Source organism: Pyxicephalus adspersus, chromosome 5 (genome assembly GCF_032062135.1).
Source record: "Pyxicephalus adspersus chromosome 5, UCB_Pads_2.0, whole genome shotgun sequence".
Classification (NCBI taxonomy): domain Eukaryota; kingdom Metazoa; phylum Chordata; class Amphibia; order Anura; family Pyxicephalidae; genus Pyxicephalus; species Pyxicephalus adspersus.
In genome coordinates, this window is record NC_092862.1 from 15,565,939 (window position 1) to 15,591,724 (window position 25,786).

At 38.6% G+C, this 25,786-nt stretch overlaps 1 protein-coding gene across 1 annotated transcript in view; it reads left to right on the plus strand.

Moving 5' to 3' along the window:
• EIF3H (eukaryotic translation initiation factor 3 subunit H) overlaps positions 1–17,419 on the plus strand; it is an 87,533-nt gene extending 70,114 nt beyond the window's left edge. Inside the window, exons 4-8 of the mRNA XM_072410716.1 lie at positions 764–863; positions 1,989–2,138; positions 10,979–11,099; positions 14,386–14,518; positions 17,210–17,419. Of these exons, the coding sequence (XP_072266817.1) occupies positions 764–863; positions 1,989–2,138; positions 10,979–11,099; positions 14,386–14,518; positions 17,210–17,307 (602 nt within the window). The 3' untranslated portion in view covers positions 17,308–17,419. The remainder of the gene's footprint in view (positions 1–763; positions 864–1,988; positions 2,139–10,978; positions 11,100–14,385; positions 14,519–17,209) is intronic.
• Positions 17,420–25,786: the final 8,367 nt, after the last annotated feature.

Genomic DNA, 25,786 nt, shown 5'->3' on the forward strand with positions numbered 1-25,786 from the left:
TGTATTAGTTGTCGGCCCCAGGACATTTACAGCTGTGTATACTCTATGGAGTACATGTCTGTTAAAGAGTTTTTCAACCCGGCGGCGTCAATTTGAACAGGCATCGGTTCCCCGAACCTTCTGGGTGTTGCACAGTGTGACCTTCTTAGGCGAGAGGTTGAACAAGGATAATCATTGTAATTTACATATATTAACTTATAACTTATGAGAGCCCTTTTCCCTTCAATCACTGGATGTGGAGTTAACTAGTCACTGCTAGAATGGCGAACTGTTTTTTTTTTTTAATTTCGTGTTTAAGTAATCTGCATCACCCTAGTGCTTTCTGAATGGCACAAACTGCAATGGATACCAATGCATGTAAGGCAATTCACACCCTAAAAATCAAATAAAAGTCTAGAGAATCAGATCACTATCAGTTTTGTCAGGTTCTCTGAGTGATTACACAGTATGAGAACAGCTTATATAAGTAAAGAAAAAACATAAATTATATTGGATTTCTCTACAGCATAGACTGACTGTCCAAAAGGATTCGCTCCCACCTAAAGTCTTGCAAGGGATCATGAAAAAGTGTAGCACTGGGTAACTTGACCTGTCAGAGATTTTACTGTTTTCACTGAAGCAGTGTGTTTATTATTATTATTTTGGATAATGCATATTTGACTCCTTAACTAAAGTATTTATGTTCTGCTTATCTGGTTATTTTTTGGATTTAGCAATGTGTCTTGTGCCCATGAATAATGCTTTTTTTCCCCTGCTTGTTTAGATCCCATTAAGACTGCTCAGGGTTCACTGTCGCTTAAGGCTTATCGTCTGACTCCAAAACTGATGGAAGTTTGCAAGGAAAAAGACTTCAGTGTAGAAGGGTATGTGTTTCCAGTGTCTGTGTCGTGCTTGGCATGTTTATTACTCGCATTGTGGAGGTGTGAGGTAAGCTGTTAAAACGCCTTCATCGGTTGTTTAAAGTTACCCGATCTCATGTATGATGCAAGAATCGTACTTTTTGAATACCCTTTTGCCTGCACATTACTTTAAACAATCATATTTAGACCAGTGACCTGTCATAATTTGAAACTGATCTCCAGGCAGACTGCTAAATGTGCAGTTGAAGTTCGAGTTTTACCTGAAAAAGAATGCATTCAGTTGTTTGTTCCAGACAACTTAGTCAAGTCACTTATATCTATTGTAGTATTACATTGATTAACTTTTTGCCCCCAGCATGCTAATGGGACAGTCTCCATGTTATCTTTGTTGCCTGCCTTTGGCTGAAGTTATGCACATATACATTTATTAACAAATCTCCTAAATATTTAGCCTTTCTGACTCTGCACATACCATGACATATTACATGCAGTGTCCTCTATGGTTCTCTTTTTGCAGTTTTAATTTGCCGAGAATTAGAGATCCTTCCCTTCTAAATGCTTCTAGTGAACTGACTGGAGTGTTGGCCAGTGGAAGGGACTGGTATATAAGTATCCAAATGGATAAGCTTTTTAATACTAGCAATCTAGTGGGGGATCTAGACTACAGTGTGGGGTACAAACCCCTTCTTCGATGTACCTAAAAATCAAAAAAAAAAATTTTGGGTTGTTCCTGCAAGAAAAATCCTAAGCAAACCATGTGCAGTGTAAAATCTATTATATGCACCTCCCCAGTTTACCTTGTATCCAGCCAACCCTTTGTTCTATCGCTGCAGTCTCCAGCAGATTGCAAAGGGTATGAAAAGACTAAAGCACTAGAATGGACAGGTATGTAGGAGTCAGGTAGGGGCTGTCCTTCATTTACAGCAGCAACTTGTATTCAAATTTGTTTTTATTTGTCACTGATCAGGTCTCCTTAAAATAAAAACATTGAACACATGTTTATTTCTGTTCCATGGAATTCACAATATATCCAACATATTTAGCTGAATGTTACCAGTAGTTTTGTTCTTTAGATCTATTTAATACTGCTTTGTTACTGATCCGATGAAAACTCTCTCTCATCTACAGATTGAAAAAAGCCAGCATTGCCTTCGAAAACATGTTTGAAGAGGTTCCTATTGTCATTAAGAACTCTCATCTCATCAACGTGATGTTCTGGGAGTTGGATAGGAAGGCTCCTGTGACTGAAAAACATGAGCTGCTTAGTCTGTCCAGCAGGTAAAGATGGGTTTATCTCACAATCATACACTTTTCATTTTATCTATGGACTTAAAACAACTGCATTGTTATCACACGAAGAACTGAAATAATGCCACCCTATAAAAAAAAATAGAATAATACTTTTCTGGTTATCCACAACTAAAATCTTTGCTGTCAATTTCTTCCTTCTAAAATGTAATCTACTGGCTCCTATCTCCTATAATCTGTCCTTACTGTATGCCAGCTAATTTTCCTTAATTCTTCGTGTATAGCACTCAATCCCATAATCTTTGACACTGCATCACTACAGGACACAGCAAGGACATACTAAGGGTTGCAGAGAAAAGCCACGGTATGCAGCAGATGACAAGGCAATCTAAAAAAGACAGGCAGCCATATTGTTTCTGTAATTAAGAATGAATCATGCATCAGAATATGTGCCACGATTTAACAAAAATATCACGACCATACCTCCCTTGTCAATTTAGGAATGGGCAATTGCTGATGCTTAGGACAGCACTGGCTCAGTGGTTAGCACTCTGGCCTTTGTGGTGCTAGATCCCGGGTTCGAGTCTCGGCCAGGACACTATCTGCATGGACTTTGCAGGTTCTCCCCGTGTTTGCGTGGGTTTCCGGTTTCCTTCAACATTCCAAAAAACATGCAGTTAGGTTAATTAGTCGTACCCCCCCAAATCGACCTTAACAGTGTATTAATGATATATTACTATAATAAGGACATTAGGTTTTGAGCCCCTTTGATGGGCAGTTAGTTACATGACTATGGACTTTGTAAAGCTCTGCATAATATGTCAGCGCTATATACATACTGAATAACATTAATTATGGGCTGTTGTAGCACCACACATAGCATTCCCTTCTTCAGACAACTTAAAAACTAAAGTTTGTTTCGATATTAGTGTTAATGTAGAGTTTTTTTTTTCCCTTGTTCCCAGCAGGTTTTATACAGCTGGATTTCAATTCCTGTATATAGCATACAGTATAGTTCTGCTCCACACATAATAAGTCTTATCTGTGAGTCAGCTCTCCCCATGTTTAGATGTCACTGGCCATTTTAGCACCTCTATCCCCCTTGGCCATATGCCCACCTTATTGTGCAGACTTGTAGACATCACCTTATTATAATTTTTTTTACCGCTCCTTTTCTGAAAGATGTACAAGCTATCTCAGAACTCCAGCCAGCGGTGCCTGACAGACGCAGATGTGTTCCCTGATTCATGAAGCTTTTATATACTAACTCAACAAGGGTAGAAAGTGATGGCCACAGTTCAGCTTAGGGCAACGGGCTACCATTTATTGCTCTGTGGCGGTAGGGAATAATATCAACTGCTGCCAAAGACATTTACCATTTCACGTCTCCAAAATCGAATTCCGCACAATGTATATATTGAATGAAATACTTGTTATCCGGCGGCCAGTAAGACACGCTATAGATCATCTTATTGGCTTTAAAAAATGGCAGATTGTTACAGGAACAAAATGGGCTGTGAATGTAAACCTATAGCGGGTAGGGTGGAGGGGTGCTACAGCTGGGCCTAACACTTGAGCTGATCCTGTGGAATTATAAGACTAAGCTAATATAATGTCATTCTACACACTATAAAGCCATCCCGTCTGGATTGGATCTGTGTTTTTCTTTAACAAAAAACGTATGACTTCTTTCTCTGCTCACTTATGTAGATTATGGCATAAAAGATGATTGTAAATTCTCTCCCCCCTTTCCCTTTTTCATGCTACTTGGCCATGACATTAATTGCAGTCTTCCCAGCAGCTGTAGGGTTAAGCACAAGGCATAAATTCTTGATAAACTACTTCTTCATATATTCCTCTTATGGGGCTGCCCTGCTCCTTTTTTCTGCACAGATCCAACAGTTTTTATAGACAGTGTTCACACGTTCGCTGTCTGTAACCAAGGTTTTTTGGCATGTGACTGTTTTATGTAAGTGGGGTGCAGAATGGTAAAGTAACAATATATTCAGACAGGACATGCATAGATGTTTTCTTTAAATGGAGTGCTAGCCAGGGGTCCCAATAAGCAAAAGTGGAGTCATTTAAAGGAAAGCTTTCTGGTCCCCACAAGACAAATAATAAACCATTACAGGCAAATTCACACCTGCACGAGCACAATGTGACTTCAGGCTTATGTTTCTGTGAAAAGCGCTTTTTTTTTTTTTATTTGGCTGTGAGGATGTTGGGGAAAGGTTACAGCAGTCGTTTTGTAAGTCTGTATGTTTACACATTCAGCTTGAAGGATATATGTTTATGTACAGCTTCACACAGTTTACAGAAAATTTCTTTTTGCATAGGCACAAGATTTATATTGTAAAGTCAATAGCCGCATCTCTCTGCATGGGACCTCCCCCCCAAAGAGCTTACAGGTGTCCTGTGGTATCTAGTAATGTGATGTTAGCTGCAGGACCTTTGAGTCACACGGCCGCCACCTGATGCATGCGACAAGCATGCATCCCACCATCCATGTCATAAAATGTGATTTGGTGCATGGTATTTTTGAAGAGTTAACCCTGACATTCATATAGCCATTGTAGGTGCTTTTGAAGGTGCACCTCCGATCTGGTCTTATGCAGCTGCGATACACTGTGGTTTCTTACACTTTTCTCATAACCGGTACAAAGTTTTACAGTACCTGTTTTGTGGGATTGGACCAGACAAGATAATAGGCTGGGCCAAATATGACTTTTTCATGAAAAGTCAACATTTGAGCAAAATAGTACCTCAATGTACTTGGCCTAACATTGTTTTGTTTTTTGGAAGAAAATCTCTGCATATCTATTTTTTCATCTTCTACCCCATCTAGCTCCTTCCTCCCCAGTTTGAATGACTATAATCTGTCCCAATTATTCATTGGATTTAAAGATATTACTGATGGTCCCCGAAGCGCCCCCAGGTCAAAAGAATATCCCCGCTGGACACAACCCACTCTTCCGTTGTAGGCTCAGACCTGAGATGGGAGAGTGAGGCGGGTTCTGGCATCCTGACGTCACTTTGATTGACACATGGCTCCCCGCACATGTGCGGCCTGGACCCTTTAAATTTAGTGGTCTGTAGGTCCAAAAAGATTGGCGACCACTGTTTTAGAGCCTCCTAATATCCATCAAAAATAAATGTTGATATTTGCATACAAGAACTAGCTTACTCTTTGCATCAGGGCTGAGGTGTACACTGAGGCCGAAAGTAGCCATGCTTTCAAAAAGGTCATAGAGAAGAACTGGGGGGGACTGGGATTAAAATAGGATATGTAAGAAAACAAGTCACTGTTCAACCTAGATATTTTTTTTTTTTTTTAAATTGGATAGGAAGACATTGTAGTTGGATGTCATCCCCTATATTGTGACCCTACTATTTTTCAGTAAGCACCCAAAATCAGCCGGGTGGTTTTCGAAAAGTGCTAGGTGGTGCACCCAGCTAGAAGGGTCTGGGGAGAACACATTTACTATGTTGATGAGAAGATTCTACGTGCTATTACCAGCTTAAAGATTGACCTTAAAAATCTATTAAAGATCCCCTTACCCCCTGCCGGAGGGGCCATATGGGATACTGGGATTACAGACTATAGGTTGTTTGAAATGTTTTTTTTTTTTTTTGTGGTGGCTCATATGCACCGCACATCTCTTTTCTTAACGCAAGTTTTAGAATTGTGTACACACCTTAAATCAAGCAGCAAAGACGTAAAATATTAGACTATTACGCTGGCATAGAAAGTAACCGAAAAGCCGAAACCTTTCTCCTGCTCCATTTTCAATACGCTTTGTACATCCTAAATCCCATTTCTTTTTTTATGACTTTAATTTGTACTTAAGTAACTGCTCTATTGCCTAGGAAATCGGTCCGTTCTGTAATTGTCATTTAATAAGCCATGATATTTTTATATATGCATGTATGCAGCAATTAAGTTATCATGGTACGATTGTGGCGTGTGGAGAAGCGTTGTCCCTTTTATAGGAGCAGTGGGGGCGTATCGCACAGATCTGTGGAAAAAGGGCCCCGTGCTCTTGGATCATACTTATCAGTTACTTCATGTCTCGCAGCACATCTGTTTTAGCTATCTGTTTCCAGGCCTCGGTTTCCCTGGCGACCGAAGCAAACACTGCATTACCGCAAGTTCTAACAATAACTGCCTGTTCCACGGCCCAAGTCCCAGAGATTCATATAAAATCTGCTCATGCAGCTCGCTTTCTTTTGGAGTGTTAATGTCATAAAAAAAAAAAAAAAGTGATCCACGGTTGTGGTACACAAGGGGAATTTTTGAGTTCTGTACATAGGCCTCGCTCGTTGTACATGTCACTTTTTTGTTTGTGTGACACACCGTGCAAGTTTTTATTCCCGAGGATAGAAGACGCTGCTAAATTTCGGCACCAAGAGGGCTGACATTAATGCTCGGTGCTGTAAACAGCAAGCTGGCACTGTTGCTTGCAAAAAATCTGATCTCTTAGGACATACGTACAAGATTGTCAGCCGTGTCACTCGGTATCTAAGCTGAGGTCAGGATTGCTGTAGGTTCCTTCGCTGGAAGACTTTCCTTATTTTTAGTGTTTCTCAACCAGGGTTCCACCAGAGGTTACCTGGGTTTCCTTGAGTAATGAACAAGTTTAGGCAACACTAATAATCATACATTTTTGAAGGGAGTTGCAAAGTGGGACTTTTCAAGGGCTAAATCATCATTTTTAAAATCAATAATTTATTATAACCAAACAAAATAAAACATGACATATATTTATAAAGTGCAATGTAACATTATCGCCATAGTTATTTGTTTTCTTTATAGAAGGGATCAAAGAGTGTATCCTTCATTCATTCGACGCGTTTGGCAGTACTGAGGCTGCTTCTTCAGTAATGAAAATATTTGGATACACTGAACAGGTTTAATATCTACTGGTAACAAGAAACAGTGGTTGCAAAAAGTGCACTCCAAATCCACGGGAGTAGACACCGGCCACCCAGTTGCTTCAATGGACTTCAAAAACTGGAAATTTTAAGAAGCAAACAATGGTGGAAAATCCTATTCACCAGAACCTGGATGAAAAGAGAACATTCCAATACAAATGTGCTGCACAGCTATGAAAGAGATCTACCCAAGTAACTTGTCATAAGTCCAAATTTTTGCATTGCTCTTTTTGTGACGTTGCTCTTCTTCTATGATAAAACGGCAGCTCTTTCATGTGAACACCAATAATCATAGTGATGGCATTGTTGGCAACAATGTAACAGACATTCTTCTCACTGACCACTACACTAATATACTGTGAGCTGTAGATATAGTAATTATAGAAGGGGTTCCCTAAGACATGAAAGTTAATGGGTTCCACCATATTATAGAGGTCAAGAAACACTACTCCGAGTACTGTTAGTGTCTAGAAAACCAAATAAAACAAACCCACTGAATTGTAACCAAAAAAAAAGTTCAATATATTTTCATTTTCTCCGGCCATATAGGTCTACAATGAATAATTGCGCCCCAATGACTCTAAAATAATATCTTCCCTCTTCTTTTCTTTCTCCTGACTGTACTGCAACATGGGCAAGTTGTACTTCAGTTCTAAATAATTAAATTGTGTGATTACTTAGATGGTATTGAAATTTCAAACTAGGTTGGCAACCTGTTTTAAGAGGCAGTTTTCTAGTTAGGCTTTTACAGAAATACCTAGACCTATACAGAAATACTAAAGGTTTAACAGCTTTTCCAGTATATTTGTAATAACTGTTCACATAACTAATAGCTGAGGAATTCAATCGCAAGATGTCTGCTGAAGTGGAGGATCTGATCAGGGAATGCTGGCCCCATTCAGAAAAATTCAATATGGCCAAATGTTTAGGTATGTGTCCCCATGACCAGCACCCTAGCTGAACCTTAAATATTCTTAAAGAATTTCAGCACTTGTTTCTGTTTATCTAAATCTGTTAACCTTTAAACAAAGCTTTCCTAGCGCAGAATGGTTCTCTAAAGATAAATTCTCCTTGCCAAACACAGAACAGAAACTAATGAAAGCCCCTGCTAGAACTGCAATATATTTTTATTCAAAACACATTATTGACCATATACATCTTGCCTTAGCTTCTTTTGGACACGGATCCCCCTTCTTTTATTTTGTTGGATATAATGAATAGACTTCTGTGGTTAAACTGTTTAGTTGGCTCCCAAAAGCATCTGTTTGGCTGGTGTATTTACTATATCCACCCATTATATTATGAAATATTTCGGTACTCTGTGACTATTGCAGCTGTGTATAAGAAACATGTTTCCTTTAGTAGCTAGCTGGTGTCCTCTGAGGTACATATGTCTAACATGTGAATGTACATTGTTGTCCCAGTCTGCTCATTTGAATATTTGGCACCTTTTTGTCCCCTTCCCCCCCTTCAATATATTTAAAACAGTCACTGGCTATGGCTTGCAGATGTAAACAATTAAAGGAAAAATCCCTATTTAATGTATAGCACATGCGTAATATGTTGGTGCTATATAAATCCTGTTTATTAATAAAAATAATAAATGCACTTTTGTTATTTTACTGATGACATCGCTGCACAAAACGTAAAATTTTACCTTTTCATTTTAATTTGTAGCTGCTATTTTCCAAAACTACCAGCAAATTCTAATGTGGCAGCCAGGCCCAGCAGTATTTTTCATAATGGTCTGTTCTCAAACGAGTTTCCTTGGTTGTGATATTGGTTTTCTACTTTCTCTGAAAATCTGCACGGGATCAAACGCCTCCACACCATTAAAGCTTGACTCTAGACCGCTCCAAAATTTATTAAAATTGTGTGAGATATGGAAGCAAGTGCATCCTTTTTTTAGGGCATGGGGTAACACACATACCTTATCCTAATCATGCTCCTTGAATCTTCCTCCCCGCGCTTGCTGAAGGTCTCTGACTGTGCTTGCTGCTGCCCCTGTTACTAGCATTATCTCAGGCAAAATAAGCCTTTATTTTTTAAATTTGTGTACTTTGGAGACACACACTTACTTTGCTTTTTTTATCTCAGACAAAGCTAAAGAGTATTCCTTTGCACAGATGACATGAGCAATGAATTTTTTGTATCCTTAGGTGGGGAGATCATTTCAATGATTTTGGATCTGCTTAAAATTGTTTTTTTTTTTTTTGCTGCAATAAGCCATGCAGCATTCACCAAGTAGTAAATTCTTTGGCTCAAGAAAGACAGCAACCCAGAATAGGCATCTGAGAACATAGCACTTATGATTCGGACTTGCATTGCTGGCTATACATATTACCCCCTAATTTGCAGAGCTGACATAAAGTTAGAATAAAGCCATTGACCCAGTCACTTCCCATATACATACATGCATGGGTGTATCGCGTCATCTGTCCATTCATTTTTAAGTGCCACTACTCTGCTGCCAATGGAGAAATGTACTGGGCTTCTTTTTTTATGTATTCATTTTTCCTGCAGTGTCAGGGATGTCAGCCTATTGAGGGTAATTTATTACAACATGCTGGCAGGATCACCAGCAATATTTATTTTTTTAATGGGGAATTGAAGGGATAACAGGAAAGTGTACATTCCTGAGAAAGCCCTGTGTATGCAGTTTGTTGAACATGTATAGAGAACTGAAATAACTGTTCATGTCCTTTAAGTGATTATTGTCTCTCTTCTAACAATTTTTATTCTCAATCTGTCTTGTCCTATAACACGAGGACAGGTTGTTCCTTTTTACGGTTTGTATCCCGCTGTTTAGGTTTGAACTTGTCATCCCGAGCTCTTGAGTCTTACTTTTCAATGTTGAAATAAAGAATTCTTGAGAGTAACAAAAAAAGGCTACTATAGTACATCTGCTCCCTTTGTGTTATTGGAGAATTAACCTCACAGTAATATTTGATGTGGCTCACATTTTTTCATGCGTGTTTTACTGGAATGACCGCTGAGATGAAAAATCAATTACTTGATAAACAACTTAAGGGTGGCATTGTGTTGATACATTAAAGCCGACCCATTAACTTTAAAGAAGTAGTGCAGCCAAACCACTGTTCTGCACATCTAAACAAAAAGCAGCATATATGACCTCTCTAATTGTTACAATTCACATCGACCAGATTGCTTGCATTAGGTTTGCTTGTAAGATAATTCCAATCTGCGGATGAGGGCAAAGTAACCATTTCTCCAAAAAAAAATTAAACCCCAACCTCCTCATATTTACCTACGCCTAGGCTCAGGGGTTCTGTGTATAGGAAGGTCATACCCTCCTTCTCTCCCTCAGAAAGTAGTGCTTGGGTCTGAGCATGCAGTTATTTGGACAGTAGGAAATCCTTACTCCTTTCCAAGAGCTGGCTTGGCGTTTTGAAAGGATTTGGACTCCCTGCTTTGTAAGGGGGAAACAAATCAGCGGAGACCTTCAAACCACCAACTATTAATGGGTGAACTTCAACTTTACCTAGGTTTGCACAGCTGTCCAGGCTCCTATCTTGTTCTGAGATTGCTTACTTTAAATTTAATGCACAGTGCTTTCTTCCTCGCGCCTTGGAGCATTTTGTCTTGCACATGTGCTCCTCTTGCACACATACTTGGCAAAAGCTGAAGACACAAAATATTGAGTGGCTACGGCTGTGTTGCTGGTTACAGCATTGCCATTTCTTTATTCAGTGGATTTCATATTTTCTGCATCAGAACTCAACGTTGCAAACTTTACACTGTCAACAGCTTAATCTGCAAAGTGTTCTGTGCAGTGCTCATTTGATGATGCCCACCTAACAGCGGACCTGTTTCCAATAGACCATTTAAGTGACTTACTGTAATCATTAGTCGTGTGCTTCTAAGAACAACCACCAAACATTACTATATTTTAACTCCTGCTTCATTTCCCTTCACAGTAATCATCTGGAGAAGAGCCTTCAGCTCCTCATGGACCGAGTGGATGAAATGAGCCAAGACATTGTGAAATATAATACATATTTGAGGAACGCCAGCAAGCAAACTCAGCAGAAGCACCAGGTAGGCTTTAGCAAGCATTAAAGCACAACCGCAGCTAAACATACAATTACAACAATAATAAAAGTGTGAACGTTTTGCTATACCATATGTTCGTAACAGATATTTTTTGCTTCTATTAGGGTAAAGCTAAATATACTTTTGAGGGAAAATGGGTGAAGTTGAGTCAAAACTATTCTGTTAATATTAAGCAGTCAATGAGGTATTAATGTCATCAAGTAAACCCTGCAGCTGTGGTTAAACCACATGGCATTTACCCTAAAGAAAAATGCCCCATTAAAGATGCATAGAGAGTGCTATTACATTCAGTGACTTGGGACAAGATGTCCATAAAACCTTCAGGTTTATCCTGATCTGTATACTTGTTTTAAACAAGTTGGTATTTAGTCCAGCTTGTCATTGGAACATCTAGGCAGCACATGGATAGATATGACAGCTCTAGCTCCGACATGGTATGTTTGTTTTAGGTTCCAGGGGCATTTTATTGACTTGGGTGTGAGTGGGATTATGATAAGCACACATTTTGCCCCTTGTTCTCCTGGCTATCTGACAACCCACTTAGAGCAATGTTCTCCCCAGCCCCTTTTAGCCGGGTGCGCTACCCGACAGTTTTCAGTAATCACCCACTTGTTTTTGGGTGGTTACTGAAAAGTTGGATCACAATACAGGGGCCACTACACACCTACAGTTTGACACCCCATGTATCTTGCTGCCTACACTGGGGTTCCTAAATTTAAAAGACATTAAATATTAGTGAAAGTGGCATGACATGCCTTCTTGTTATACAACCAAACTTTTACAGTAGCTTATTTTTCCCTACTAAAAGTGTAATAAATTGCTCCATTGGGGGGTCTGACATATAATTCCACTAACAAGCCAGAGCGTACGTTTGAAAAATTGAATCTCTTCTGTCCAGACCGGCGTTCTTATTTTATGTTCCCAATCCCTTTCTCTGTCAGCTAATGAAGTGATCTCGCCAAAAGACCATAAACTATTTTTTTTTTAGGTTTTCGTTCAGGAAAACAACAACCTTTAAAGGCACTTAGGAGCCAGGCAGACCTGCTGTCATTAAATGTCTTTACAATGTTATTTCTCAACCAATATCACTCAGAAGAATAGAATTTTATCGTAGGAATACAAAGAAAGGAGTTCATTCATGCAGGCTTCATTTACTTCTTCTAATTGCTTTAGTCCTGCTTCATTACAGTATAGTTAATATCCCCAACATCAACCCACCGATTCCTCATTTGTTCCAGAGGAGTTTATTTCTTTTCGAAATGTTGGTTTTGCCGCTTTATATATTTATTTACTTCTTTTAAGAAGCATCACTAGTTTGTGATTCTTAATTGCTTATATCCTCTAAATGGCAGGCATATTGCTGTCCTTTTTATAGTTGGCTTCACAAAGCAAAGCTAAACTCCTGGAATGAAACACAGCCAGTGATGTTTAAATAAAACAAATTTTCATTTTGCATTATGAGAAGCTAATATGAAGAATCAGGCAAGTATTTTTAGTAAACATTCAATATAACTGGATTATATGCTTAAATAGATATGTGGAGTTTTGCTTTGTTATGCAAAGTGCTTCCCCGTGAACTAAGGCATTTTTCTCCAGTATGTCAACATATGTTTTGTAGATAGCTACTTGTATGAAATCCCAGCCTCACAAAAGAGAAGGAAAACTGCGCGGCACGATGCTCGAAACGAAAAAAAAAAAAAAAAAAATACCATCTGTGACGTATAATAAATAGAATATTGAAATTGATTATTAATACCACGCATCACGGACCAGGTGCTGGAGAGGCTCCCACCAGTCCTCGCACAGCCAATTCCTCCTGCCTAATGCCTGTCACAGCCTTGTACAGTCTCTGCGTTTCCCCGCAATAAATGCCTGTCTCATCCTGCGGCCAGCATGCAAATAATAAGCATTTATGGGATCCTCACAGAGCCCGGCCGCTCTGAATCCCTCCAGGAGCAGCCGAGTAAAGTAAATTTAAATCATTATTGAAGGTAATTAAAAGATCAAACTTAATTTTGCGAGAGGTGAGGAACCTGTTTTACTGCTCTGTTAGCTGGAAGATCTAATACAGACACTGTTACTGCTGCCTGGAAAGCTCCCAAGACCACTGTCAGTATTGAAAAGTGCTTAATTTTTTTTTTCTTCATATAAAACAAATACTGAGGTCTTATCCAAAGAAGAAATATTTTTCATTTGAAGCCAGGTTCTGATTTTTTTCTTTGTAAGTTTTAAAATGCATACAAAATATTTAATCGTAAAAATACTAAAGGTTTGTACACCTATTTATAATTATTATTACGCAGTATTTATAAAGAGACAACATATTAGGCAGTGCTGTACAAAGTCCATAGTGATGTCACTAGCTGTCCCTCAAGGGGGCTCACAATCCAATGCCCCTACCATAGTCATAAGTTATTTTTACAGTTCAAGGTCAATCTTGGGGGAAGCCAAATACCCTGACTGTATGTTTTTGGAATGTGGGAGGAAACTGGAGTACTCGGAGGTAACCCACACAAACATAGGGAGAACATGCAAACAGAGAAGTAAAACACAAATTGTGTTCAGGTTAGGTGCATTTATGTTGGGTAATAAATGTATTACCCGGCATCACAGAACTGATAGTACATTTTTTTGCTTATCCCTACATATGGGTGGAGCCACCTTTGTTCGCACATCATCTAGGGTCAGCTTTTACTTCTTAGACCAAACTTTTTTAATATGGGGTTCTTTAGGGAACCCCTGCTATATAATTACTATATCCACAGCTTGCAGTACATTAAGTGTGGTGGTCAGTAGGAGAAATGCTTCTTGCATTGCAGGCCAGCACCCCCAAATGATTAGGGCTGTTCATTTTCCTAGAATTTGCTTTCACCAATGTATATTGTCGCCCCCTTCCCCAAGCAAACTGCTTGCGTCTATGTAATATAGTAAAAGATTTGAGGTCAGAATGAACACCATCCAATGTATAATACCCATTGTCAAATATCTAGGTAAACCAATAAAAAACTTATATACAGGGCTTACGTTGGCTGCCGTAAAGTTTGTGATGTACTCTTATGATCTGTATATTGCAGCGGACTTGGCATTTAAAATAAGTCACAAACTCTGAGCCAGTCCCCCTTCTCCTGCTTGCTCTAAGTTCACTTTCCGGAAACCCATGGTGTTCCGCGGTTTGTTTTTCATAACAATACGATTAGGAAATGCTCAATAACTTATTGCACTTCATTTATACAATATTAACCATATTTTTTTTTTTTTTTATTATTTACAGTATGTTCAAAGACGGCAACAAGAAAACCTTCAGCGGCAAAGTCGCGGAGAGCCGCCCCTGCCTGAGGAAGACATGAATAAACTGTTTAAACCACCCATGCCACCACCTCGCATGGATTCCCTTCTTATTGCAGGTAATGATTTCTACTGTCTGCAGACATAAAGCCTATTTGCATTTGCTGCAAACACCAACAATTATCATTTAGGAAATTCTAGCATAACCAGGCTATTTCTAGATGCCCAATACTTAGCTGAGTGATGTATTTAAACCTGCTTTTAACATACCACATACAGCTATGCAATGTATAAGTCAATGAGCTGCTTGCCAATTAATCTGATATTTGATAAATACAACGAGGGTATAAAAATATACGGAGCGAGATTAATTTTACAACTCTCCAGATCTCAGCTAGGAAAGTTTCACACTCTAAAATGGTACCTCCAGGTCTTATTGCACTTAATCTGCACTTGCAGAAGAGTGTCTGCAGGCAACCTTTCTCTACACAGAAGCATCACCAGGTGTTAATATGTCACCACATTGCTGCCCCCTTTCACATGAAAACACAGCACATTTCTCGGCCTGATTGTCCCTCTCCAGAGATTTCCCCCTCCTATTTGTAATGTTCATGTTTAAGGTCTCCAAACCTCCTGTAATTACAGCCTAATTGCATATAATGGTTAAGGAAACTATGTAGGATTGCTCTGAATCAATGCCCCTTCAATATACAAACCAAATGATTTTTCATGTATTAACCCCACTCAGGCCTAATGATTTTTTTTTTTCTTCATTCGCTGGTCTGGTGAATGTTGATTATAGCTCAATGATTTCCACCGTATGGCTGAAGTCCAGCAAGAAAACACATTTTTTTTATTAGGCCTATATATTCCCTCCAGCCGAATAGGAGAGAGAATTGTAAAAGTGCAAAATGCAATGGCTTACCCATGATACCCTGCAAGGCTCGGGATTCATTTTCTACTTGGTTGGCCGCTGAGCTGTGATTTGGATAGCTCACTCTGAGAATATTTTTTAATAAAGACAATTTACATTCAGCAACAATAAATACAGAGCTGATTTCATTTACAGTGGGTTTTTTTCCCTCTTAGCAATGCATTTACGAGGTAGAGCACAATTATATTCTGTGAGTATTTCATGTACCGGGGAGACCCTGGGATACAGTGCGAGTAAAATCAATTATTGTGCAGTAATTACATTGTGTATTTACATTCCACACACTGTTAAGGTTCACACTCGCCTGTGTAGCCCCTTTTGTCACCCTAGACATAAGCAGCAAATGACGAGATTTTTCTTATTTTTTCCTTAGCTGATTTGGATTAAACACTTGGTATTCTCCAAGGATGCTTGCCAAGGGCTGCAAACTCAAGCCTTTTTTTTTTGCTTATGTAAAGCGAAACAAAAACTCAAATTTAAAGCAGAACTTGATGCAAAAAAACCTGCAATAACACTCATCCCTTCAGTGAGTGGTGGAAGAAATGCTAAAGTTCTGCTTGGCCATGCTACTACCCCCAGCCCATTGAAAAGGAAATTCCCTCACATGTAAGCTAAAGCGTGGACATCCATAGAGGGTTGCAAAGGAGCATTTTCCTGTTTTGCATACCTCTATAGAAGTCCACACTATAGTTTTACAAGGGAATTGTCTTATCAACTAGCCATATTTCAAGCTATGTGAATAACTAATAATATTTCTGTGAAGTTCTGCTATACAGGAGCAGGAGGCGACCTCATCAGTGTAATCATTTCTTTGTCAGGTCAGCATATTGAAGGTGAATTTTGGCCAATCTGCTATAGCGGAAATCCAGGGCTTGGCTGGGGTTTTTGACAGTGGTGCTTGAATGACAAAACTGACCACACAGAATTACAACTCCTTTTGCAGACAAAACAGCTGCCATATATATTTGAAATGCCTATGTAACTGATTGAGCTTTACCATCAGGAAATCTAGTCTTTGCTAGGTAGAAAGTGGAACTTTATATGCCATAGTATTAAACACTGATTGGAGCAGGAAAAAAAATACAAGGCGTTCTATTCAAAGAAATCTCCTTGACATCATCCCATCATCATGTATACATAAGCCTGCTGATAATTGCTACCAACTGCAGCCATTTACCAGAATACTGACCTCATTGTCCTGACTTCATATGATAGTCTAAAGAGACAGTGATGTCACAGATTCAAAATCAACAAGCGTTACCCTCTTCACGCCACTTACCAACCACAAATTGTGACCTGGACTAATGCGGAAACTTCATTTATTTTTTTTTTCAGTAAATTGACGCTGTAAATCTGTCACTACATTTACTGAAAACTGTAACTGTTCTTTAACTCTGGCCTGCCTTTTATTTTAATGTTTTATTGAACTTTATTTGTATGGTATCACTGTTATAGAATATCATTTACTTAGGTTTTTATGAAGGTAATACACCAGCCATTCTTAAAACGAGTGGTCCGTTTAAGCCTTGTTTGTTTGCTTATCCATTGGGAAAGCTTTTTACCTAACCTGTAATTGTGATCTCCTAAATTTTGGAATATTGTTCCTTCAAGTTCTGAGTATATCTATTATTAATTTATATAATGAAGCCAGGTCATTCTGCAGGATGCTTAGATCATATTATTCCACTTCCCATTAGTCTTGCAGCATTAAATTTGGAGTAATGCTTTATGGTTGCCAGTTGTTCTTGTCGCCATTTTATATATCTGATGCTTCATATGTAGATGATGTGCTTGGAAAATTTTTGGATCTGTCAATGAAAAAATGCTGTATTTTTTATAAATAACTAATCTCTGAATATCTGTGTTCTTCTCACAGGTCAAATTAACACATACATCCAGAACATTAAGGAGTTCACCTCTCAGAACCTGGGAAAGCTGTTTATGGCTGAAGCTTTACAGGACCAAGTTAATTGAATCATCGCCCACCTATTGTGTAGGACGGCTTAGAACAACCCAACATCGCCCAGATGACTTTTATTACCAACGTTGATCCTTCAGGAATGACAAATAAATAACTTTTAATGTTTTTCTGGATTAGTTGTGTTTTTTTTCTTTTTTTTGTATACTTTTATCAAGTTTTTGTCCTTTTTATATCAGTAAAAAGACTTCAAAGTTATTTGTGTATGGTAGTCAGTAATTGGCCATTTCTCACATTCATAAAGACTTTGCAAGAATTGTTCAAATGCTCAGTAGAACTATATCCTCCATTAAAAATAAAGTGCCACAGAACCTAAGTGCCTTTTCAGTTTTCTTATCTCTGCAAAGTCCCACAAATACTTGATCCTGGCAGTGAAGTCCAGCTTATGTACCATTCAGTAATCATGTAGGCAACCATGATGCACTGTATTGGATTCAAAGTAGTCTTTTCACACTGTTATAGTCTTAAATGCAATGAAAAAAATGTTTCAAGGGACATGGCTTATAAGCATGGTCTGTGCTGGTTTACATGCCTGTAGCTTGTCAATCAGCACCTGGTCACACCTGGTCCTACTGCTTTATGAATTGGCAGCTCTGCCTGTTGCCGAAACCCTCCCACTGTGTGGTGGTGTCTGGAAGGATTAGCATGTGAAGCAAAAGTGGAGGTTTTGATTCAATTATTGAGATTGTTTTGTTTCAGGTTTGTTCATCACAGCTACCAAACTCTGTTCTGCTATAAGGTAATGCAATGCATGGTTCTTGCTAATGATTGGATCAGTTTGGTGTGTACATTGAACAATTGTTCCTCAAATCTTTGCATTTGACACTCTAAAACATTAAAGCTACGTATCCAAAGGTTGCCATGCAGGCTCAAATTGGCTGTCCTGAGATGTCTGTTCTGGTAGCAAGTTCCCTAAACAGAAGTCATTGTATTGTCACTGCTCACAGTTAGGTACTGATGTACAAATGTGGGAAAGAAGTGGAGATGATTATAATATACTTATATTGGCTTTTAAAAAATATATATACACAAATGCATTTGGAAAACTACACATTCTCTTCCAAATCAAAAAATTAAAAAAAAAAAGATTACATTTGTGTTATTCCCTTCACTTTCTGCAAAGGAATATTGGGCTCTTCAAAATACTAGCGGGGTCTCCATTCTTCTTTACAAACTCATTCACTGTTTAAATTAATTTACTGAAAAATGTCAAGATTTTGCGTTCCTTCCAGCGCCTGAACAAATTAGTTGTACAACCATTATTTCTGAGAACTGCGGCACATCAGTGTTGCTTGGAGACAACGTCTGGCACCTATGCACAGGTATTGAAGCCCAGGATGATTGGACTACATTCCACCACAATTCTGCATTTCTTGATTTTGCTTCATAAAGAGTATTTTTGATGTCCCCCCCACTCCAACCACTCCATTCCATTAAATTTTGTTGGTCTGGAACCAATAAATTGCTCATTTGTTGGTTTGTTTGGGGTCATTGTCTTGATGAAACACCCATTATTAACTTTTTTTTCCCCACACACTGCTATTATTCTGAACACATGTATATTGATACAAGTTCAACTTCTGAGAATTTTATAAAACAATGCTGGGACCTATTGGGGCCCTAGCAAGCAGGATACCATGAGATATAAGCTATTGTGTCACCTGTAGACATTAGATACCAGATAATGTCCTCCTGTGTAAGTCTGACTACATGAGCAGAGTGTAAACTTGGGAGTTCTGCTCCCTGCGCACCAGGGCAAGTGGGGGGTCTGGAAAGCTGTGGTAAAGCCCTGGAGGTCTTTGTAATAAATGCCTAATCACTTCCAGAGCAAATCATAAATTTATTAGAAGCAGTAATAGGCATAAGGAAACAAGAAATATTGTGCATGTCTTTGTCTTCAGCATTAAAAACAATGCTCACTCTGTGCTTATTACGGAGTGCCTATACGCTGACATGTATACATAAAATCCAGGTTTAATACTTTAAGTAAATAGATCTCAGAATTACAAATCTGCCAAAGTGTAAGTGATGGTATGACAGACACCCTTTTAATTTATTTCACTGCTTTTAGGGCTTACCATTTTATTATATTTTACAATAATAATCTTTAAGCAGTTTTTTCACCTTTGGAAAGAGTTCCTATTTATCTCTCACACCCTGCAACAGAAATAGAGAAGAAAGCAAAAAGAATTCCCCCAACCAAAAAAAACTTGGATGTACCACTTTCCAGTTCAACTCAAAGCACAAAGTATTGCCAAGTGTTAGGCTAGGTAAACACGTGCAATAATTGTCTTTAGAGAACAAACAATTAACAGCCGATCAATGATTATTCACAATTATTTTGAATGATCGTATTGTACACAATTCTGTCCTTGCTGAAATGATATGATCGTTCAAATATATTCCACCAATATTGTACACAGTAGATAACGACTGAATGATGCAGGAAGTGACATGTAAAGGAGAAAGTGTACTGCAGAACCATCCACGATCACTGAACAACGGTCACCCAGTCTGGTCTGCCGAGATGGTCGTTCGTTTCCAGAGACACTGTTAATTCATCGGCGTCCTTGGGCTGTTTACTTTTTTTTGTTAATTATCGGACTAACGATTTTTGCGCATGTGTACGTAGCCTAAGGTGTAACGCCATTCATACTAACTACAACGAGGGCATGAATGTGAGCTACATACAGCAGTAACAGTTTAATTTGCTTTATTTTGTTGTGCTGCAATTCTACAGTAAACAGTTCTGATCCAGTAATCTGTGTCCTTGCTGGCTGTGATCTGGAAGTCTTGCTTTCTATATTCTGCTTTGTCCTAATAATTCTCCCAGAGAGGGTTGTTTGATTGTGCTGAACCATTGCAATCATGATATTGGTTCCTGCACATAAAAAGGATTTTTGTACCCATGGTTAAAAAATGAGTAGGCTAGTGGATTGGAAATGCATTAACAAAACTGCCTGGTATTTGGTGTCTTTATATTAAACATTTCTTTTCATCTGTATCAATATGTATACACTGATCAGCCAGAACTACCTGCATAATACTGAGTAGATCATGAACTTCTCAAGACCTTTTGCCATCTATTCCCCAGGTAATCTACGTACATGCACCTGGCCATCCACATGATCAGAACGGGCTATGCTCTTCCATTGCTCCACAGTCCATTTCAAATGCCCACATAGTGCTTTCAGTGATAGATGGGGTCAGCACGGGCTCGTTGGTCTGTACCCATTGGGCAAACTGCAATGCACATTTATCTTATGGCCATTTCTTTTTTTTTTTTTGCAGTTTTTAGTTGGGTAGCACCAGTAAGCCTTAGGTGCTCACGACTCGTCAGTTGTCCTTACGTGGACCACTACATATTGGGAACACCCCCCACCTTCCCTTACAATACTCATTACTGAGCTTTTGGTACTTATGTCCCGGTCATTGGTTGTCCTTCAATGGTCCACTTTTGGTACATGCTAAGCACTGCAAAATGGGAACACCTCACAAGGCCATTTTATAAATGATCATGTCATCTACCACAATTGTCCGTTCCTTCGCCTGTTTTTACCTGTTCCAAGACTTTGCCTTCAATACCTATTCACATGCTACATAATATTCCCACCTCCTGACAATTGCACTCTCTCTTTCTCTATGCATATATATAGAGGATGGATAAAGTGTAAACTATAAAATTTGCCATGTGTAATCATCTTGCCTGATGTGCCATAGCCTCATGTTTCATTTATCTCCCCTCAAGCTTGATATGCATTTTGCCAATGCTTTACATGCATGCTTCCTCCAATTACCTATATGCATAATACAGGCATGGGGGGGATACAATTGCCTGAGGTTACCTTGGTTGTACAAAGCGCAAGGACAAGCACTGCTAGGGTCTCTCTTCCTGCAGCGCATACATAGTCAATTCACTAGTGCATTTCCATTACACAGATAATTTGTTTTATATGATTACTGGGAGATATAATTTTTTTTCAGCCAAAGGTATAGGTTGAGAAATCTGATGTGGTCTTGACAATTCATGTTGGTTTCACACATAAATTGTGCCTAAAAGCTTCTTTGACATAACCCAGTGTGCTCTGCAGAGCCAAGCATACAGTGGTAGAGCTCTGAAGACCTGTCGGATGGATGAATTCAAATATAAACCCCCTGACCACATTCTGTGGATACAAAAACACTGTGTAATACTGACCTGCACTATGGACCACATATCAAGTATGAAGTTTAGAATATGGCAGCCAGCAGCCAATGATCATTGCTGTTAGATAATTTCCTGTATGTTGCTGGCTTCCTAAAAATCCAAGCCTCCATTGTGAAAAGCAAACGCTGTTTGCTGTTGTAGGTACCTGGAATGTTTTGCAAGGAAGGTTCAAACAAACGTAACACCTCAACATTCTTATTTGAAATAGATCTAAATGCTGGTACATTTTTTCGATTTTTCATCTAATTGGATCTAACTGAGCAGCAAGGTGGCTAAGAGGTTAGCACTCTTGCCTTTGCAGGTTCAAATCTCAGCCAGGACATTATGTGCATGGAGTTTGTGTGGGTTTCCTCTGAGTACTCCGGTTTCCTCTCACATTCCAAAAACATGCCGTTAGGTTAACTGGCCTCCACCCAAAACTGACCTGTGTTAAAGACATGACTATGGTAGGGACATTTGTTGGGACAGTTAGTGACATGACTATGGACTTTGTACAGAGCTGCATGATATGTTGGCGTTAAATAAATACTGTGTAATAATAATAATTGGAATATGTAAGGCATTCAGCAGATGGACAGTTGTAAGAGACTAATTTTGAGTTCCAATTGGTTGTGAATAGACTCGACATCAAAAGCACATAAGTTGTGTTGTGTGTACGAATGATAAATCCAAGAAAAACAATTGGAAAGCCAGAATCTGGTACATACCTGGAATATTTAGTCTGCACTGTAGGTAACAACACAAGTATTGCATTGTGACCTTGTAACATAGATTCCCTGAACAAGGGCCATCTTGTAGGGATCACCAGATATTATTTGATTAAAGCTGCCCAGTTTAAAATAATTGAAAATAACTTTTTAAAATATTGACACATATAAAAATGCTCCAAATTCTGGTGATTGTGTATAGATCCGCTTTAAACTAGGTGTTCTACATGCAGCAGTTATACACAATTCCAGGAATTCTCAGTTAGACCATTGATATGGAGCCCTGCAGCGTCTCCCACCATGTTGGTCCACATACAGCCACCTCCCTGCTGAGTGTTGGCGCAAAGAGTGACATTGATCAGGGGTCAGTATGGACAGAAAGAACATTTGCCAAAGTCAGGAGGGGATATGTGAAGGTTATAATATTACACATGGTATGAAAGCATTCCAGGCTGGATCTATCATTGCTGATGCAGGGCTAGCCTAGGCAAACCTTTTTAACATAGGAGAACCTCTTCTATAATTATAATATTCACAGCTCACAGTATATTAATGTTATGGTCAGTGGGAGGAATGTCGCCCTTACAGACAGCCAAAAAGATCACTGGTGTCAATGGTAATTGACTTGACAGGTCCAAATTGCTCATTGCTCAAGGAACCTCTAGCAACTTCTGGAGGAACCCTGGTTGAAAAACACATCTGTTCAATTCAATATTTATCGATAACTATAGGATGTGGAAAGTGCAAGTTGACCTGTTTTTTTAAAAACTTTTCGGTACTGAGCTTTTAATGTTAGGTTTCCTTTTTGCATAAAGGTCAGCAATTCAAAAGTAATATTATTATTATTATTAAATTAATAATATTATTATTATTATTAAAAGTAATCATTCAAAAGTAATATTAATTGCACAGCTTGTACAAAAATTATCTATAAAAATACTTTTTGCATTAATTTCCTAAATTCCAATCTGCTTCTTCTAATACAGCAAAAGTCATCCAATACTTCAATTTGCTTTGACTTGCAGGTGACAGCCATGCAATTACAACCTTCATCCACCAGGTGGTGCTGGAGAGCCCATCTTGCTGCTTAGCATTGCAGCTGCAAAGATTTTGGAATCCAGAATTGATTAAAACTATTTACTAAGTTGGTAAATACATTTCAGTGTACCTGGACAGAAACATGTACCTGTCATTTCAATGCTCCCCTTGTTGGAAACAAAAAATATATTGAGATAGAGAAATGATTTTTTTTTAATATGCTGTACAGTAAAAACTTATTTAAGCCTTAACAAGTAACAGATTGCATCAACTGACATCTTTAATCAAGAGAACTGTCTGCTTAGGATTATTTTGGTGGTTTAGTGATCCAAAAAGTCAGACAATCACAGCTGTGTATGCCAGACAGACTGTGGCAGGAGGAACTGTAGTTCATTAAAGGTAATTGTACCCTGCTCATCCTGCTGTCTGCAAAGTGCACCTGTCTCTTAATATGTAATGCATATTGTGTTTGGGTCTGCTAATGATGGAATTATTTAGCACACAGTGACAACGGGTGCAAATGTCAATGGGCCCTTGACTGTTCAATTATCTTTGTTTCTGTATAGAGATTATAATGATAAATGTAACCACATTGGGTTCAAGACGCTGCTTGCTTGAAAGGGCAGCACAGAAATTATTCTTTACTGCGCCTCTTCTCTGAATACAACGCTATAGGTCACCTTAGGGGCCAAATCATCAAGAAGAGAGATGTTTGCTAGAACAATTATTGTTCATTCAAATAATGGCAATAAGCTGCAATGATTGGAAGTTTTTAGCCTGCTCGACACTTTTTTAATATGATTTTCTATTGGCACTAAAGTGCTGATCACCACTTTATAGGATGCCCATTGTATATCTCTATCATATTGGCAAATGCCATAGGCAATAATGGAGAACCATGTGATTTTTCCAAACCCCCCAATCACCACTTTAGAAAGCAGCTGCAATGAAAGGCAATGGGCTGCACACTGATACTTTTTGGAGTCCATGCGTAGAACTAATAGCAATTAGAAACTCCTACAGCTTTTGATAGCCACTTCAGTTCCTCAATTCTTTACTTTTGCAAGCCAGATGGTATAAATGTGGGATAGATGGTATAGATGTCCAGATGGTATAAATGTGTTGTTAAAATATGCCAATCAGGTTTCTAAAAGTAATGCACATAGAAGTGCAGAACATTTTTCTATTTTCCTCTATTCTATATCTAGGTCCCATAATGATATGCTAAATGCAAAAAAACCCTGCAATGGATCACCTTCTAAAGTTATATCGGCAGGCATTTAGCAAAGATTCTAATTGCACTGGCTAATATATAGATATTCACTAGAGGGCTAAGCTGAAGCTCATAAAAAAAAGAATGCAAACAGATACAATTTACAATACCCAAACTATATGTTATTTAAACTAGTACACTCTAAGCATAAACTCTATGCAAACAGTTAAATGTATCATTGATACACAATACATAAATAGGGGGTGTTTGGTGGGAGGAACAGATCTGATTTTTCTCTGCTGCAGATAAAGCTGATCTCCAAACATATATAAAAGAGACACAATAATGCATATCAGTAAATTCATTTATTATTAAATGTTCGTTTAAATTCAAGTAGTGTAAGTACTCAAATTTGATTTAGTAGTAGCCTCTTTTAGTCTCTTTACACCAGAGCTCAGATCAGGAGAGGAAGAAGCAGCATAGTACACAAACCAAATATGCCGCAGTGTTCATCTGCTATTAAGAAACATTTGGATAGCAGAAAAGGGCAGAGTGACAGAGAGATGATCTTATCAGTCTACCCTCTCATTATTCACTGTCCAATCACAGGTTAGGGGAGGGACAAGACCTGTAAGTGTTACTAATATGGGTTGTGCTGTATGTAAGAGTGCAATCTGAGGACACAAATCCTTCAGCAGGTAAAACACCTCTTTTATAAATGTTTCATCCATGCATTTAACTATTTCATGATGTGCAGCCTTAAGTAATAAAGCACCTAACTTTCTAATCCCATATTGGGGTCACTTTCCAGACCCCAATATGTGATTGGACAGTGAAGGCACAGATAGGAGTCATTATTATTATTAATATTATTAATAATAATAACAAACAGGATTTATATAGCGCCAACATATTACGCAGCGCTGTACATTAAATAGTGTCATCCCTGTGTTACCTCCTGATAGAATTTTCCTTGTCTGTTATGCATTGCAAAACAACTAATTGATCCTAATTACTGTTCCTTCTTCTTCCAGATATGGTGGTGCAATATACATGGGATTGCAGGAGGTTTAATAAATAAAATACATTCATTTATTTTTACTGAAAACATAATTTTCCTTAACAGGGGCATTTCAGAAGTGGCCGGCCAGTGAACACAACAATGAGGGGCCCTGGCTGGGAATTTATATGGTCTTACTCCTTGGAAGCTCTCAGAGGAGGGACCTGATATCACCCCTGTAATGACTAATTTCTGAAATCTTTCATATGGACTAAAAAAAGTGGAATATACCGTATGTAAGGAATGGACT